Source organism: Apteryx mantelli, chromosome 33 (genome assembly GCF_036417845.1).
Source record: "Apteryx mantelli isolate bAptMan1 chromosome 33, bAptMan1.hap1, whole genome shotgun sequence".
Classification (NCBI taxonomy): Eukaryota; Metazoa; Chordata; class Aves; order Apterygiformes; family Apterygidae; genus Apteryx; species Apteryx mantelli.
This window is the reverse complement of record NC_090010.1, coordinates 2,835,415-2,852,926: the sequence shown is the minus strand read 5'-3', so window position 1 is coordinate 2,852,926 and position 17,512 is coordinate 2,835,415. Positions and strand designations below refer to the sequence as shown.

Below are 17,512 nucleotides of genomic sequence, written 5' to 3'. Positions count from 1 at the left end.
CTCACCTCCCGGCTGAGCCAGGAGACTACCTCCACGGCCCTGGCCACCGGTGCAGAGAAGATGCCCTGGTTTGATGAGGCCGAAGGCGGAGGGTGCCCCGGCTCCCTCTCGGGTCCAGGGGAGGCCATGGGGCAAGCTGTTCCCCGGCAGGGGTGTCTGAAGCGCGCTGCGGGCAGGCGGCCCTGCGAATGGAGGTGTCGCTGATTGTCCTTCTCCCTTCGCAGCTCCGAATCCCTGCGAAGCCAACGGGGGCAAAGGGCCCTGCTCCCACCTCTGCCTCATCAACTACAACCGCTCCCTGTCCTGTGCCTGCCCGCACCTCATGAAACTGGACAAGGACAACACAACCTGCTACGGTAGGATGTGCCCAGGGCTCCTGGCTGGGCCCGGCTGCCCCCGGGCAGGAGGGAGGAGGAGAAGGTGCCCTGCTGCAGACCCCGCTGGGCTCTCCAGGGTGAGCTCCCACTACTGCCCCGTCTCGCCCCTTCTCCCCAGAGTTTAAGAAGTTCCTGCTGTACGCGCGGCAGATGGAGATCCGCGGCGTGGACATTGACAACCCCTACTACAACTACATCATCTCCTTCACGGTGCCCGACATCGACAACGTCACTGTAGTGGACTACGATGCCCTGGAGCAGCGCATTTACTGGTCCGACGTGCGCACTCAGACCATCAAGAGAGCCTTCATCAACGGCACCGGCGTGGAGACTGTGGTCTCTGCAGGTGGGTGAGGAGGAGTGCTCCTCTGCACCCTCTGCCCTCCCCTCAGCCCCCGTGACATGGCAGAGGTGGCATTAACCAGCATGGCTGCTCCCGCCGCGGAGCAAGCTGCTGGGCTTCCAGGCTTCCGGAGGCTTCTGGTCCACTTAATCATCCTTTTCTCTCCAGTTTGAGCATCATGCCAGAGCCTGTCCCCACAACTAACGAGTCTCCCTTCGCCCTTTCAGACCTGCCCAACGCTCATGGCCTCTCGGTGGACTGGGTTTCCAGAAACCTCTTCTGGACCAGCTATGACGCCAACAAGAAGCAGATCAACGTTGCGCGGCTGGATGGCTCCTTTAAGAACGCGGTGATCCAGGGGCTGGACAAGCCCCACTGCCTGGTGGTTCACCCCCTCAAAGGGTAGGTGTCCCAGCCGCGGGCTGGCTTGGGAGCACCGCTGCTCCGCGCTCACGGCTCCGGCCCCAGCACGCCGGGGGCCCTGGGGACACGGGGCGCCAGCAGGCGCAGATGCAGAGGGCCGGGAGCGTCAAAGGAAGCGAAGGTGTGTGCAGGCCCACGTGTGCGTGGCAGAGCTGGTGCACGTGCACGGGGCTGGGGAGAACAGGTTGCACTTCGTATGCGTCAGCGCGCGTAGGAGAGCTGTGAGAAAAGGAGATGGGCCTCAGCTTAGGAGGTGTGCATCTGCCAGTGTGCCTGAACGAGCCGGCTGTACTTCCGTACGTGCACGTGTGCGCGTGTGTGTAGGAGAGCGTATGCGAAGCTGAGCAGGCTGCAGATGAATGTTCAGCCACGAGCATGTGCCGGTGCGTGTGTGCAAGAGGAGGGGGACAGGCTGCTGCTCTGCGCACAGGGCCTTGCTGGACGGGGTGCGTGTGTGCTTGCAAACACCACGCTCGCTTCCCTGGGCCTGTGGGCCCGGCGCTTGAGGCAAGGGAGCAGCCAGCCTGTCCTGGTTGGGTGGCACGAGGGAGAGAAGGGCCAGCAAAGGGTTCGCCGGAGCCTGAAGAGGAGGTGAGGGTGCCGGCTGGGATGGTGGGATGCTGGCAGAGCTCAGAGGGACGAAGCGGGCAGGAGAGGTGGGTCTCGCTGCGGGAGGCGTGGGCCATTCTGTTAGACGCACCACGCTCACTGTGCTCTCACGGGTGCAGGAAGCTCTACTGGACGGATGGGGACAACATCAGTGTGGCCAACATGGACGGCAGCAACCGCACCCTCCTCTTCAGCAACCAGAAAGGGCCTGTTGGTACGGACGTCCCTGCACAACCCCTCTGGGGTGCCCCCGCCTCCCAGCTCCCTGGCTGGCCCAAATTGCCTCCAACCCGCCCTGGCAGCTCTGCTCCCGGCAGGACTGGTGGCCGAGCTGCCCCAGACTGCGGGGAAGCATGCCTGGTCCCCTCTCCCCACCCGCTCTGCTGGTCCCTTCCTTCCTCCCGGCTGCTGGAGCGAGCTGCTGACGGTCCGTTGCTTTCCAGGGCTGGCCATCGACTACCCAGAGAGCAAGCTGTACTGGATCAGCTCTGGCAACGGCGCCATTAACAGGTGCAACCTGGATGGCAGTGGCTTGGAGGTGATCGAGACGGTGAAGAGCCAGCTGAGCAAGGCGACTGCGCTGGCCATCATGGGTGAGAGCTGGCAGGATGCCGGGGGTGCTCGCAAAGCTGTAGTCCTTTCCCAGGCTCAGACCGCTCACTGCCACCTCTAGTAGCTGTGGGAGGGGATGAGACCTCTTGTTCCCATGTTGTCACGTGTGAATCCGCGTGGAGCTGCAGCTCTGCCCTACAGATGGGAAGAGACGTGCAGCTGGGGGAGGAAGAGGGTGGGAAAGCTGCCGCATGCTCCTGCTTCCTCCCCGCACAGGCGACAAGCTGTGGTGGGCTGACCAGGCCTCGGAGAGGATGGGCACCTGCAACAAGAGGGATGGCACGGAGGTGACTGTGCTGCGCAACAGCACCACGCTGGTGATGCACATGAAGGTGTATGACGAGAGCATCCAGCAGGGTAAGCTCGCCTTTCTGCGGCAGAGGTTTCTGCAGGGCCGGGGAGAGGCTCTCCTGCTCCGCTGGGAGCCCTGTGGCTGTCCAGGCCTTCTCCCCGCCGGCCCACGCCTGCCCATCATCCCTGCAGCCGGTTCCTCCAGAGCTGTCGGAGCGCCCACGTCTCCTGCTGCGGTGCCGTGCAGCAGGCAGCAACGGCCGTGGCTGACCAGCCTTCTCCCAGCTGCCTGCAGCCCTCGGGGACGTGGCCCCAGCCCCCAGCTGCCCCTGACTTTCTCTTCTCCCTGCGGTAGCTGGAACCAACCCCTGCAGCGTAAATAACGGCGACTGCTCGCAGCTCTGCCTCCCCACTTCGGAGACTTCCCGGTCCTGCATGTGCACCGCTGGCTACAGTCTGAAGAGCGGACAGCAGTCCTGCGAGGGTGAGTCCGTGCCCACTCCCCATGCCCCTCGGCCGCCCTCCCCTCCTGCCGCGTCCCCTGGGAGCGGAGAGGCCCCACGGCCTCGCGCAGCGCGGCGCTGTCCGGCTGAATCGATCGCAGGCCGGGGAGCAAAGCCTACGCGGCAGCGCGACGCTCGCTGCGCTTCCCGAGCGCGGCCGTCCGCGGCTCCCCGCCGGGGCTGCCTCCTCCCCGGTGGCCCTGCGCCGCGCAGGGCTGCAGGCGACTGGGCGCCGCGGCAGGGCCGGAGCCCAGCAGGGGCCGAGATGGGCCGTAGGGCGACTCGCGCGCCTACAAGGCGCTGAGCAGGGATGGGCAGGGTGGATCCAGGAGCAGCGTGCTTTACAGGAACTCCGGGTTTAGAGGATGGGGGGCAAGACGCCGCGGCGGGCACTGAAGTGGGAGCTCTCGGAGGAGAGAGGACACCTTCGATGTTGGTGGTGGGGATGTGTCCCTGAAATCACGGGGAATGGGGTTGGCTGGCCTGTCCTGCTCCATGGCTGGGGGAGCCCCCCTGAAGTCGTCCTGCTTTGCAGATGTTTCCCTGCCGCTGGGGGAGAGCGAAGCCCCGGCCCTGCAGCTGCGAGCAACCTCTGCCGGGTGCCTTTCGCAGCTCAAGCTCCCCATTAGCATTTGCCCTGCAGTTCCCAAATCTCTGCCCGACTTGCCGCTGTAACCCTTGGGAGGGAAGAGCCCCCCCACCATTCACCACCGGGGCCTCTCTCAAAGGCTGTTTATGTGCAAAATGTTCTGGGTATTTTTGGACGGGGCTGGCAAAGTTGCAGCACCATCTGGGTCAGGGCAGGGACTGAATAACAAGCACTGCCCTGACCCAAATGCAACACCGAGCTTTTGTCAGCGCTCGGGGGACGGAGGGAGCCCTGGAAGGAGGCCTCGCTGCAGAAGCAGCTGCGCTCGTGCCTCCCCTGCGTCCCCACCTAGATCCAGACCCCCTGAACGGGCCTCTGAGCTTGCAGCCTCCAGGTAGATCCATGCGCTGGGCTCCTTCCATAGCTCCAGACAGGACTCCTGGGAGCTGCTCGGTCTCTCCTGTCCCTGTGTCCCGGACCCAGCCGCGGAGCGGGCCGCGAGGCAGGTGTCGGGGCTGCCGTGCGGCAATGCCTCCGGCAGTGTCCGAGCCTGCCGGCAGCTCCAGGCAGCATCGTCCGATGCCCTGCTCTGCCCACTGCCCCTCCGCTATCCCAGGGCTCGTGTCCGGCATGGCACGTGGTGCTGTGGCGGTGGCAGGGTCAGGCCCTCGCACCGTCCTGCCCAGGCTGATGCTCCTCCAGCTGTCGAGCAGGTTTCCGGGGAACTGTGACCGTCATTGAGGCTTGCGGTGGGGCGAACCTCTTCCGCAGGGTTTGACTGTTCCTGCATCTGTGTTGCAGGTGTTGGCTCCTTCCTCCTGTACTCAGTCCACGAGGGGATCCGCGGAATTCCCCTGGATCCCAATGACAAGTCAGATGCCCTGGTGCCAGTGTCTGGGACCTCCCTGGCCGTGGGGATCGACTTCCACGCAGGTGACCGCAGGGGCTGGGAGCCGGGGCGCCCGGCTTTGCCACTGTGCCTCGGGGAAGAGCTGCTTTGCCCCTTGTGGGCGCCAGGAGATGGAGGTGGAGGTTGGGGAGGGAGGGAGCACGGGAGGTGGGGGCTGCTCCGACCCCCCCTGGCCCTCACGTTGCCAGCCTGATCCCTTTGATCCTGAAAGAGCGGCTGCTCTCTGCCAAGCCTGGTGCCCAGAGATCCTCGGATGCTGAGCCGGTTCCTCAGGACCCCGCTCCTCTCCTCTCTTTTGGGAACCCTTCCCCTGCACCTTGTCCCGGCAGCCTCCTCTGCTCCCTACGCTTCTGGCAGGAGGCCCTGCACCCGCAGTACCCAGCCCGTCCTCGGGCAGTGCCCTCCCACAGAGCGTTTCCCGTCTGCATCTCGGGTTGAGGGAGGGTCTTGGGTCCCCCCGCCGGGGCTGTGGGATGGAGCTCAGCCCAAGTCTGCGCCATCCTTGGGGCGACCTAAAGCCGGTGATTGACCCGAGTGCTCCGGCCTGCCCCCTCCTAGAGAACGATACCATATACTGGGTGGATATGGGTCTGAGCACCATCAGCCGGGCCAAGCGGGACCAGACGTGGCGGGAGGACGTGGTCACCAACGGCATCGGCCGGGTGGAAGGCATCGCTGTGGATTGGATTGCAGGTGAGAAATGGGCTCCTGAGCATGGAGATATCCATGGGGAGTCAGGGACAGGGCTCGCATGGGTGTTCATTGTCCCCCTCTCTCCAGGAAACATCTACTGGACAGATCAGGGTTTCGATGTCATTGAGGTGGCCAGGCTGAACGGGTCCTTCCGCTACGTGGTGATCTCCCAGGGTCTGGACAAGCCACGGGCCATTACAGTCCATCCGGAGAAGGGGTGAGGAATCGCACAGAGCTGCCCAGAGGGTGCTGTCAGCTGGAGGGGCGGGTGCGCACCGGAGCCCTCCCACCGCTCCTGCGGGAGCCTGTGGTTGCACTCAGCAGAGGAGCAGGGCTCCTAGGTCTCTCCTGTTTTCTCTGGTACTGCCTTGTGCCCCGCCAAGGGTTAGGCCTAGGGTACCCAAAGCAGCAGCTGGATTTACCCCCCGCTTTCAGCGATGTGCTGAACTGGCTCCCTAGGGGTGCTGAGAAATCACAGCTCTCCTTGACTTCGTGGGGGACCTGGTGTTCGTCCTCCCCTCCGAGGCCAGAGATGCTGCTCCGGATGAGCTCTGTGCATGTCCCTGCTCCTCCCTCGTAGGTACCTGTTCTGGACGGAGTGGGGGCAGTATCCCCGCATCGAGCGGTCTCGCCTGGACGGCACCGAGCGGATGGTGCTGGTGAACGTCAGCATCAGTTGGCCCAACGGGATATCGGTTGACTATGAGGTACGGCAGCACCTGGAAGGACAGTGCCCTCCTCGTCAGCCCTCCCACGGGCCTGGCAGGGGCTGCGCAGGCCTAGATGGTCCTTGCAGGGATGCAGGTGTCTGTGGGGCCGAGCCTTTGGAGGAGACAACCGCCCTCCCTAGGGCTCTGGAGTCTCCCCTCTGGCGCAGGGAAGCTTGTCCAGGGTTGTCATCTTCCAAACCTTAGGTGTGATAGGCGGTGCAGGGGTGTCTCAGGCCCAGCCCCTGCTGAGCACTGCTCTCCTGCTGACTGGGCTGGTTTCTTGCTCGCTTCAGGATGGGAAGCTTTACTGGTGCGATGCTCGGACTGACAAGATTGAACGAATTGACCTGGAAACTGGAGAAAACCGAGAAGTTGTCCTGTCCAGCAACAACATGGACATGTTTTCGGTGTCTGTCTTTGAGGATTACATTTACTGGAGCGACCGGTACAGTCCCCTGACCTGGTGGTGCTGCGGGTGCCTGGGGCTGGCGGGGGGAAGTGGGAGGCAAGAGGATGGGGGGACCCGGCAGGTCCTCGGGGTGCTGCGGGGGGAAAGCAGCAGGGCGGAGGGACGGTCGCGGTGCACTGGCACTGCCCAGCTGGCTTGAGCCCTGTGTCCGCCGCTCAGTGACGCTTTGCTTTCCCAGGACCCATGCGAACGGCTCCATTAAAAGAGGCAGCAAGGACAACGCCACGGAGTCGGTGTCTCTGCGGACAGGGATCGGCGTGCAGCTCAAGGACATCAAAGTGTTCAACCGCGCCAGGCAGAAGGGTAGGGCTGGGCTGGGAGCCGAGTTTGGGCAGCCTCGCGTGGCTGAGCCGAGTGGCGGCTGCCATCTCCAGCAGGGCATGGGAGAGGGTTGGTCGCCCACCACGGACAGATGTGAGGGGAGGGGGAAGGAGACAAATGGGCTGCTGTGTCCTCATGAAAGAACCATGTCATGCCGTGGGTTGAGCCCGTTTCTTCACCTGCTTCCTCTGGGAACTAGGGGAGAGGTGAAAAGTTGTCTAGCAGGAACATCCTCCCGCACAGAGCCCGCGCAGCCCTTTAAATAAAGCCTCTCTTCTGCCTCAGGCACCAACATCTGTGCCCAGAGCAACGGGGGCTGCCAGCAGCTGTGCCTCTTCCGGGGCAATGGGCAGAGGACATGCGCCTGCGCCCACGGCATGCTCTCTGAGGACGGCGTGAGCTGCCGGGACTACGACGGCTACCTGCTGTATTCGGAGCGCACCATCCTCAAGAGCATCCACCTGTCAGATGAGAACAACCTCAACGCGCCCATCAAGCCCTTTGAGGACGCGGAGCACATGAAGAACGTCATCGCCCTGGCCTTCGACTACCGCTACGGCTCCAAGGGCAGCAACCGCATTTTCTACAGCGACATCCACTTTGGCAACATCCAGCAAATCAATGACGACGGCACAGGACGCAAGACCATTGTGGAGAGTGAGTGCCGCGGGCGCGGGCTCCCCTCCTCACATCTTCCCTCGGCCCCCGCTTTTCTGCTGCTCCCCCAGTCACCCCTTCCCGAGCTCCCTCCTTCCTCGCCCGGGGTCTCTTCTCCTTTCCTTCGTTAGTGCTTTTGGGGGAGGCATTTTGAGCGATGGCTGTTAAGGGTTCAGCTGTGAATTTCCTACTGGGGTCTCTAGAAGAGACAACAGCCCACGACAGAGGACTTGAAGGTAGTAAGAAGCAGTCTGCCGAGCTTGTTTGGCAAAGTGTATCCGGAGGCTCAGGCGCGCACGTGTGTGTGCATTGCTCTAGAAACAAGGCACCGCAGCAAACTTTGGAATTGCTCTGTGTTTGCCTTTAACTTCTAAGACAGAACTGTCAAGCCTGAACAAACCTTGCCATGGCCTGGCCCCATGTTCACCTCAAAGCCCTTGGTTTGCACTTGATTAGTTTTATTGGCTCCTACAGCTGTTGGAAAGACCATGTCTGTTGCTCCGTGTCACTAGGGAAAGCCTCCAGCAAGGGTTATAAATGTGCTCGCTAATGAGTGTATTTACATTTGGCACTTGAGATAGCTTTTATTACTGAGATCAGGAGAGCAGGTCCCGTCTCTTGTAGCCGGTTCATTAAGCCTTTTGTTGATCATTAATGGGGAAGGAAGGATGGGTGTGCGGTTCAAGTTCCTGGACTGGGACTCCAGAAGGAAGAGGGTTTTTTTTGCCTGTTCTGCCACAGATCTTTGTTTCACTCTGGGCTCATCACTTTGTGCCTCGGAGCCTCAGTTCTCCCACCCCTAGGACGGGGGGTCTTTTACCTTCTTAGTGTTGCTGCCTGGGGGCCACTGGAGGAGATGGAGGGTGGAGGGTGTCCACGGTGCCCGTTCTCTCTTCAGATGCTGCGTCCGAGCGCAGCGGCTGGTTGTGCAGAGCGAGCTCCTCCTGCCGCTCTTGGGCTCTCGAGATATGCAAGAGCCACGGCTTGTTTCGTGTCCTGCTTCTGAGAGATTTTTGGGGGTGTAATTAAAAGCAATAATGTCAGGCTGCCGAAGAGGCCACATCAAACGTCACCGTTAGCACCGGCTGTGCAGGATGAGCCGGGATGCCCAGCAGGAGCGAGGGGGCGGACGCAGCCCTAGGTCCGGGATCTCACCCATGTCATCCTTCTCCCCTCCTTCAGACGTGGGCTCGGTGGAGGGGCTGGCCTACCACCGTGGCTGGGACACGCTCTACTGGACGAGCTACACCACCTCCACCATCACCCGCCACACGGTGGACCAGAGCCGCCTAGGGGCTTTCGAGAGGGAGACTGTGATCACCATGTCAGGAGACGATCACCCCCGGGCCTTCGTGTTGGATGAGTGCCAGAAGTGAGTGGCCATCATCCCCAAGGCTGGGGCCGGCCAGTCTGCTGCGTCTATGTGGTCCAGGGCCAGCGTCCGGACAGGCACCCCTCCTCTGTGGGGAAAACGCTGGTTCCCACTTCCCGAGCCTGTTGACCTCCCTGAATGGAGGCTTTATCAGACTGGTGCCCCAGGGAGGAAGAGCCCCGTGTCCCCCTGTCCCTACACAGCCCTCCCGGGATTGGAGCCAGCACCCGGAAGCAAATGCAGAAACCACATCCCATCCCCTTCTCCAGCCAGCAGGTACCATGGAGTGCCAACCATGGAGTGTCACCCTTCCCAGCTGCCTTGTTCATCCCCTCCCACCCCCTTTACGCTGGGGACAGTGGCCCTATCCATCCCAAAGTCCTTGGGAACTCCACAGCAGCAAAGGGGTGGGCCACCACCATCTGCCAGTGGCTGGGATGGGTGGATCCAGCATGCGTGGGGAACGGGGGGATTTTCAAAGGCATCTTATGTCTCTTCCCTTCCAGCCTGATGTTCTGGACCAACTGGAACGAGCAGCACCCCAGCATCATGCGTGCCACTCTGTCTGGTGCCAACGTCCTCATCATCATTGACCAGGACATACGGACACCCAATGGGCTAGCCATTGACCACAAGGCCGAGAAGATTTACTTCTCGGATGCCACACTGGACAAAATCGAGCGCTGCGAGTACGATGGCTCCCACCGCCATGTGAGTCAAGGCCCCCACACCAAGGATGGGGGAGGGGGGGGAGGAGTGCCGAGAGGCAAGACCTGGACTGGGCAAAGCAGAATGGTTGAGGTTGGAAGGAGCAGAGCTGTTCCTACGGCAAAGGGAAGTCAGGTCTTCCCTTGGCAGACGCACTGGGATAGGAGCTGTTTGGGGTGATGCTGGGGACTGTGTCCTACAGCCAAGATCCCTGGTGCTCATGGTTTGCCAATGTTTGGCAGGTGATCCTGAAATCGGAGCCTGTGCACCCCTTTGGCCTGGCTGTCTATGGTGATTACATCTTCTGGACGGACTGGGTACGCAGGGCTGTACAACGAGCTAACAAATACGTGGGCACCGACATGAAGCTTCTACGTGTTGACATCCCCCAGCAGCCCATGGGTATCATTGCTGTGGCCAACGACACCGACAGCTGTAAGGACACCACCCCACACGCTCGCCCCCACATGCCCCTGCCCTGCCTGGCCTCCTCTTGGGCTGTGGGGGCTTCTCGAACCCCCTGCCAGACAGCTCTGGCTCTTCTAGCCCGTCTGAAGGCTGGGGAAAGTGGAGTTTATCCCGCCGTCTTTCCTATCCTGTGATTGCCCGTTAAGGGCTCTCACACCCCAAAGCCGTGTATCCCCCAAGGTCTGTCCGTGTCCATCCTCTGTGCAGGCTGGAGAGGGAGAGAATTTGCCCCATTTGTGCTGTTCCCAGGGCGTCCTCCTTACGAGGTCCAAGGAGGCTGAATGCCCCCAAATGCATACGTCCCCTCATAGCCCCCTTTTGAAGAGCTCGGGGGAGAGCCCAGACTTTTCTGTCCCCCCGCAGGCGCATGAGGGGAAAGGGTTGCTCAGATGCTGTTCTCGGTCTCTCCTAGGCGAGCTGTCCCCCTGCAGAGTGAACAACGGCGGCTGTCAGGATCTCTGCCTGCTTACGCCCAAAGGACATGTCAACTGCTCCTGCCGTGGCGAGCGTGTCCTGCAGGAGGACTTCACCTGCAAAGGTGGAGGGGAGGTGGAAGCGGGGAGCTGGTGGGGATGGAGAGGGGAGGAGGAAGGGGGCGGGGGGAGGAGGTAGCCTGTCTCATCCCGGCGGAACTGACGTTCCTCACCCCCCGCCCCAGCCCTGAACTCCACCTGCAACGTGCACGACGAGTTCGAATGTGGGAACGGCGACTGCATTGACTTCAGCCGGACCTGCGATGGTGTGGTCCACTGCAAGGACAAGTCAGATGAGAAGCAGTCCTACTGCAGTAAGGTTCCTCCTCTTGCTGCTTTGCTCGCACACACACTCACGCACACACACACCCTGCTTCAGCCGTCAGCTCTGCTGGCCAAAGGGAGCCAGGTCTCCTGGGTTGTCTCCTCGTGTCCCTCCACTCTTCTTAGCCCCTCTTGCGCTCCCAGAGTCGGGCCCATCAGGGCCAGGCTTTCGGGGCTCCAGGACTTTTCCAGTTGTGGGGGGTAGGCTAGAGAGTGGGGTGCCGTGAGCTGTCCCGAGGAGGTTGCAGCACCCTTCCCCTAACACCAGCCCTTGCTCCTTGGCTGGGAGGGGTCTCTGTGCTGGGCAGAGGCCAAGCTTAACCTTCTGATGTTGCCAGCACAGCCCAAGGGAATCTGTTTCCTGATCTTGCAGGCTGATCTCTGCTGCTGAAGGGTCCCTGAGGAGCTGGAGAGCCTGGAGGCCCTTGCCCTCCCCTTGCCCTCACATTCCCCTCTCTCCTGCAGGCAGCCGCAAGTGCAAGAAGGGTTATCTGCACTGCATGAACGGCCGCTGCATTGCCAGTCGCTACTGGTGCAATGGTGTGGATGACTGCGGGGACAACTCGGACGAAGTGCCGTGTAACAGTAAGCAGGCTGGCTGGCGCTGTGCCAGCCCTTGCCAGCACTGTCAGCTGTCTGGGACAGGGACAGAGGCTTCAGGAATGAGTTACCTTCAGCTTGACAGGATCAAAGCAGAACCAGGGCTTAGCAGAGTCAAGGTTAAAACCCTGGCTGTGCTGCGTGTTCTATGCACCAGCTTTGTAAAACTCACTCCCTGATAGCTGGGAAGAGGAGCTCCCGAGAAGGGCAGTGCAGCAACCGGAGCCACTTAAAAATAGTGGTTTAATATCCAGGAAGAGCACAAGATGGTGGCAAGGTGCCATGTCACTGCTGCTGTGCTCCTGAGAAAAGGGCACCCACGCATCTCCAAGGGCAGCGTCCTGCTGAGGTGCCTGTTGGGAGCCGCAGGTCTGCAGGAGCCTCTTTGCCTGGGTTAGAACTGCCCGAGAAACTTAGGAGCGTCTCCGCACCAGGCCAAGCCCCCTAGCAAAAGGCCAGCCCAGCAGACAAGTTCAGGCATGGCAGGCAAAATCCATGAGCCAGAGAGGAACCAACTGGGAGGAGGGGACGGAGCTGGGAGCGCAGGTCCAAGGCTGGGCAGAGCCGCCGGGCAGAAGGCAGCATGTGCACACGTGTGCGTGCGTGGCTGCAGCACGGGCAGAGGGCCGCGGGCGGCTGCAGCGGTGGGTCCTGCCGGCCTCACCGCCGCGGTTTCCCCATGTTGCAGAAACGAGCTGCGCGGCCACGGAGTTCCGCTGCCGGGATGGGAGCTGCATTGGGAATTCGAGCCGCTGCAACCAGTTCATCGACTGCGAGGATGCCTCCGACGAAATGAACTGCAGTGAGTGCCCCGCTTGCCGTGCTGTCCCCTGCTGCCTCCCCGGCTGGGATGTGCCCCGTAGCCTTCAGAGATGCTCCTGCCTTCTGCGCCTGCGGGCGGGGAATCCCGGGTCCTGCAGCTTGCTTCAGGCTGTGGGACTTGTGTTGAGGGGGAAGGAGAGGAGGGGAAGGGTCTTGGTTCAGATGCCATCAGCAGAGGCCAGTCCGGGTTGGCCTGTGTGCTGGAAGAGGTACCGGCCCTCGCTGTCTCTTCCAGCCCACGCGCACGGTGCTCAGCACCTCGCTGTCTGACAGCTCGTCAGCAGCACTTAGTGAGGTGCCAGGAAATGTGGGTTGCCCCAGCAACTCGGGGCTGCAGGAGACGCGTGGGGCGAGATCAGCGCGGTGCTGGGGCAGAGTGGGCAGAGCTGCTGGTGAGAGAGCGGGGGCTTGTGCTGCCCCGAGGAGCCCGAGCAGAAGGGCTGTGCCGCAGGGGGCAGCGCCCATCACTCGGGGCGTTTGGTCTGCTCCCTTGCAGCCGCCACCGACTGCAGCAGCTATTTCAAGCTGGGGGTGAAGGGCACAACCTTCCAGAAGTGCGAACATACCTCCCTGTGCTACGCTCCAAGCTGGGTGTGCGACGGGGCCAACGACTGCGGAGACTACTCAGACGAGCGCAACTGCCCAGGTGAGAGCGGGGAGAGGGGCCTGGGCAGGCGGGCTTGGCGCTGCCCCAGCGTCACGCGACCTCTCTGGCCAGCTGCTGCGTGCAAAGATCACCTTGCTTTCCCGCGCTGGTGCGTGCTGCTGGGCGCTGCTGTGCTGCATCAGCACAAAGGGAATTTGGGGAGGAATCTCTCTGGGTTCCTGCCCCGGACCTGGGTTCGGAGCCGTTCTGGGCATGGAGATAGGTAGGACTCCATCAGTGTCACCAAACTTACTGACGTTTTCCTCACAAACCAGGCGGGAGAAAACCCAAATGTCCAGCCAATTACTTTGCCTGTCCAAGCGGGAGGTGCATCCCCATGACCTGGACCTGCGACAAAGAGGATGACTGCGAGAATGGAGAAGATGAGACTCACTGCAGTGAGCGGCAGGGTGGGGAGAGCCAGGGACCCCGGGGTCACAGCAGGGGTGGCAAAAGCAAGGCATGCCGTGGGGGGGAAGGCAGCAGCCTCCTCTCTCTCTGAAATCCCTCTGTCAAGGACCAGGGTGCAGATTTTTCCCCCCTTCGTGGTCTGATTGCACGAGCTGGGGCTTTTGCCTGTGTCTGAAACAAATGTCCTTGCATGTTTGCTTGGTACGTGCCCATGCGTTCGCAGTTGTTTTGAGGGTGTCCCACTAGGGCTCCGAGTTCAGTAACTTAGCTTGCTTGATTTTTGTTTTTAGTTTAACCTTCCCTGAGCAACCCTCAAACTGCGGCTTCCCTCCAGAGCAGGGAACCTCCATCAGTCCTGCTCCTGAAGTGCCTGTCCGCACTGTACACGGGCCCTGCTGGGGCTGGGCGAGCTACATCTGCAGTGGCACCCGGGGCTGCAGCCCACAGGCCCAGCCTGGCCGCGCCGCGCCGCGGCATCCTTCCTCCGTGCTGCCCAGCCCTAACCTCCTCCTCTCCCCCCAGACAAGTTCTGCTACCCCGTGCAGTTCGAGTGCAACAACCACCGCTGCATCTCCAAGCTCTGGGTGTGCGATGGGGCAGACGACTGCGGCGATGGCTCTGATGAAGACAGCTACTGCCGTGAGTCGCTCTAGCTCCTGCTCTGACCTCTGTCCGTTCGTGCCCGCGCTGCTGCCCCCTCCCCGAGATCCGGCCTCTGCCCCTGCCTCCCCCCCCTTGCTTTTCTGTGCCTGGACCTCGCTGCCCCCCTGCATGTGCGCCGTGGGGCCACACATCCCCAGCATGCAGGTCCTCCAGCGACCGGCCTTCCTGCCTGTCCCTGCTGCAGGGCTGACGACCTGCAGCGCCGGATCCTTCCAGTGCCCAGGCACCTACGTGTGCGTGCCGGAGCGCTGGCTCTGTGATGGAGACAAGGACTGCGCGGACGGCGCTGACGAGACCCTGGCTGCCGGCTGCCGTGAGTCTCCTGGGCTGCGTGCGGTGGGGTGCGGGGAGCCGCTGCGGTGGGGCCAGCACCTGCCTGGTAGCAGAAGGCCCCTGCCTTATCCTGCCCGCTTCCCCGCCAGGCTCTTGGGGGGGATGCGCAGTGCTGTGGTCGTGGCACACTTGGGTGCGGGGCCTTTGGGTGCCTTTCCCGCGCTGCGAGGAGGGCAGGAGCGTCACCTCGTGGCGCAGTAGCCAAAGGCACCCGGTTGCCTGGTTCCTGTTCCTGGCCACAGACTGGGGTGCAGCCCCGTGAGGGAGGCTCCGTTCCTGAGCGGGAGCCCCTGTCCCGTCCGAGGTCGTCTGGGCCCAGCACCCCGAGACGGCTTGGGGGGCCGGCGGGAGAGCCCTGGGCTGACGGCGGCGCCTCGTTGCAGTGTACAACAACACGTGCGACGAGCGGGAGTTCATGTGCGGGAACCGGCAGTGCATTCCCAAGCACTTTGTTTGCGACCACGACGACGACTGCGGCGACGGCTCGGATGAGTCTCCGGAGTGTGGTGGGTGTCCGTGGGGCCGCGTCTCTCGCAGCGCCGGCCCTGGCGGCCCCCCGGGGTCTGCTGGGCTTGGGGACGGGACCCTGGGGGGGTCTGAAGTTGGGGGCAAGGTGAGGGGTGTGGAGATGGGGCAGTGGCTGCGGGCGTCCGCCGCAGCTCTGAGCACGGCTGGGGAGGCGAAGCAAAGCTGCGCGGCGTTTGCCTTGGGCTCCCCGCGTGCAGCCCTGCTGCGGGGGAGCCGAGCCGTAGGCACGGCCTGAGCCGCTGCCTCCCGCTGCCCCCAGAGTACCCGACCTGCGGCCCCCACGAGTTTCGCTGCGCCAACGGCCGCTGCCTCAGCAACAGCCAGTGGGAGTGCGATGGCGAGTTCGACTGCCACGACCACTCGGACGAGGCGCCCAAGAACCCGCGCTGCACCAGCCCTGGTACCCGCGGGGCGGCGGGGGGGTGCCGGCGGCCTGGGGAGCTGCCCCTGCGCCGCCTCGTGCCGGGCGGCCCTGACCTCTCCCGCCGTTGCAGAGAACAAGTGCAACGACTCCTTCTTCCTGTGCAAGAACGGCAAGTGCATCCCGGAGGCCCTGCTTTGCGACAACAACAACGACTGCGCGGATGGCTCCGACGAGCTCAACTGCTTCATCAACGAGTGTCTCAACAAGAAACTCAGCGGCTGCTCCCAGGAGTGTGAGGACCTCAAGATCGGGTACAAGGTAGGGGCCTGGTCTGGCCTCTTGGGCTGGGGCGGGCGGCTGGGGGATATCCTCGTGTGAGGGTGCTTTTCTCCTGCACTGGGTGTCAGGCAATGCGCGTGCGGGCAGTCCTGGCTGGTGCCTGTGTGCTGCTCTCAGGCCTGCAAGCTCCCTGTGCCCGAGCCCGCTCGTCCCACGGTGATGAATGTCACACCAAAACACGTGGTTCCTGGATGCATCTAACAGCTCCCGGTTGCCTCCTGCAGTGTAGATGCCGCCCTGGGTTCCGGCTCAAGGACGACGGGAAGACGTGCATCGACATCGACGAGTGCTCCACCACCTACCCCTGCAGCCAGAAATGCATCAACACGCTGGGCAGCTACAAGTGCCTCTGCATAGAGGGCTACAAGCTCAAACCTGACAACCCCACCAGCTGTAAAGCTGTCACAGGTGAGAGCCCGGGGAGAGGCAGCAGAGGTGGGGACGCTGTTCTGGGGACTGCAGGGTGCTGCCAGCGCTGGAGCGAGCCACGGTGCTCTGCAAGGGGACGCGGCTGCAGCCGCCGCAGGAGGGAGGAGCAGGCGGCAGCCAAGCGTGGAGGGAGCTGGGTCAGAGTGCTGCTGGGCGCGGGGGAGCTGCCCCCGGCCCTCCCCAACGCGCCTTTTGGTTTCCCTGTGCAGATGAAGAGCCCTTCCTCATCTTTGCCAACCGGTACTACCTAAGGAAGCTCAACCTGGACGGCTCCAACTACACCCTGCTCAAGCAGGTGCGGGGCGAGCGGGGGCAGCCCAGGGTGGCACCAGCCCCGGGGCCGGGCTCCACTGCCGGCGTAGGGGCCTGGTGGGCATGAAACCGGTGGCATTGGGAGACCAAAAGGGGGGATGTGAGTTGGGCTCTTGGCTTCCAACACAGACGATAGGTCCTGTATAAATAGTAGCTCTCACTATAAATATATGCTAGGTCCTATGTAAACAGTAGCTCTTCAGTAGCTGACCTTTATAAGGTAGCGTCTACACAACAGTTGTCTGTAAATGCCTTTAACTTCTCCTCTGCAGAGGCTGGGAGTTGTGGCTGGGGCCCTCGCAGGGATGTCTAAAGCGCCTGCTGCAGCAGCTTAAGCTGCTTTAATGCTTCTCCTTCCTCCCAGGGACTGAACAACGCGGTGGCTCTGGATTTTGACTACCGGGAGCAGATGATCTACTGGACAGACGTTACCACGCAGGGCAGCATGATCCGCCGCATGCACATCAATGGGAGCAACGTTCAGGTGGGCGGCTGAGGTGGCCCCACTGGCACCTGGCCCAGGGAGCTCCCTCGGCTGCTGGTCCTTACCTAGCTCCTGCATGGCAAGACTGCCCGGAGGAGCCCAGGTTGGGACCAGGACTGCCGGGGAGGAGGGCACAGCCCTGCTGTGGGGTCACCATGGGGCTCAGAGCACTAGCCCAGTTCATCTGAGGCCTCCAGGGGAGGTTTTGCAGTACCATCCCAGTCGGAAATAGTCTCCATGCAGCCCCAAAGCAGTGGGAAGGACTGTTTGGGCAAGAGAGACCATACCCAGGGGGATGAAGGGAGGGATGGGGAAAGGGAGTGGGACAGGACCACCTATGGGGCTGTGCCCGGAGAAAGGGGACGTCATTCCCGTTCCCGAGGGACCAGGGCAGGATCTGGTTCTCCCCATCCAGCCCCAATTCATCTGTTTTCTCCCAACAGGTTCTTCACCGCACAGGTCTCAGCAACCCTGATGGGCTGGCTGTGGACTGGGTGGGAGGCAACCTGTACTGGTGTGACAAAGGTCGGGACACCATCGAGGTGTCGAAGCTCAACGGTGCCTACCGCACAGTGCTGGTGAACTCGGGCCTGCGCGAGCCCCGAGCGCTGGTGGTGGATGTGCAGAATGGGTGAGAGCCTCTGGGACCTTCCCCTTTATGCCAGGACAGCGCTGGTGGCCCTTCTGCTCTCTTGCTGGTGGGCAGTAGTCCTGGGGACTGCGAGACCG

At 62.5% G+C, this 17,512-nt stretch overlaps 1 protein-coding gene across 1 annotated transcript in view; it reads left to right on the top strand.

The window, feature by feature from the left end:
- Positions 1-17,512, top strand: part of LRP1 (LDL receptor related protein 1) — a 96,008-nt gene that overhangs the window by 64,351 nt on the left and 14,145 nt on the right. Inside the window, exons 29-60 of the mRNA XM_067314090.1 lie at positions 225-356; positions 496-723; positions 948-1,122; positions 1,872-1,966; positions 2,196-2,345; positions 2,581-2,721; positions 3,011-3,139; positions 4,549-4,680; positions 5,216-5,350; positions 5,438-5,567; positions 5,931-6,057; positions 6,354-6,505; positions 6,708-6,832; positions 7,136-7,507; positions 8,690-8,879; positions 9,386-9,590; positions 9,830-10,022; positions 10,468-10,593; positions 10,714-10,842; positions 11,318-11,437; positions 12,141-12,254; positions 12,771-12,920; positions 13,196-13,330; positions 13,854-13,970; positions 14,179-14,307; positions 14,711-14,833; positions 15,115-15,255; positions 15,350-15,537; positions 15,783-15,966; positions 16,197-16,282; positions 16,664-16,783; positions 17,227-17,414. Coding sequence (XP_067170191.1) covers positions 225-356; positions 496-723; positions 948-1,122; positions 1,872-1,966; positions 2,196-2,345; positions 2,581-2,721; positions 3,011-3,139; positions 4,549-4,680; positions 5,216-5,350; positions 5,438-5,567; positions 5,931-6,057; positions 6,354-6,505; positions 6,708-6,832; positions 7,136-7,507; positions 8,690-8,879; positions 9,386-9,590; positions 9,830-10,022; positions 10,468-10,593; positions 10,714-10,842; positions 11,318-11,437; positions 12,141-12,254; positions 12,771-12,920; positions 13,196-13,330; positions 13,854-13,970; positions 14,179-14,307; positions 14,711-14,833; positions 15,115-15,255; positions 15,350-15,537; positions 15,783-15,966; positions 16,197-16,282; positions 16,664-16,783; positions 17,227-17,414 — 4,861 coding nt within the window. The remainder of the gene's footprint in view (positions 1-224; positions 357-495; positions 724-947; positions 1,123-1,871; positions 1,967-2,195; positions 2,346-2,580; positions 2,722-3,010; positions 3,140-4,548; positions 4,681-5,215; positions 5,351-5,437; positions 5,568-5,930; positions 6,058-6,353; positions 6,506-6,707; positions 6,833-7,135; positions 7,508-8,689; positions 8,880-9,385; positions 9,591-9,829; positions 10,023-10,467; positions 10,594-10,713; positions 10,843-11,317; positions 11,438-12,140; positions 12,255-12,770; positions 12,921-13,195; positions 13,331-13,853; positions 13,971-14,178; positions 14,308-14,710; positions 14,834-15,114; positions 15,256-15,349; positions 15,538-15,782; positions 15,967-16,196; positions 16,283-16,663; positions 16,784-17,226; positions 17,415-17,512) is intronic.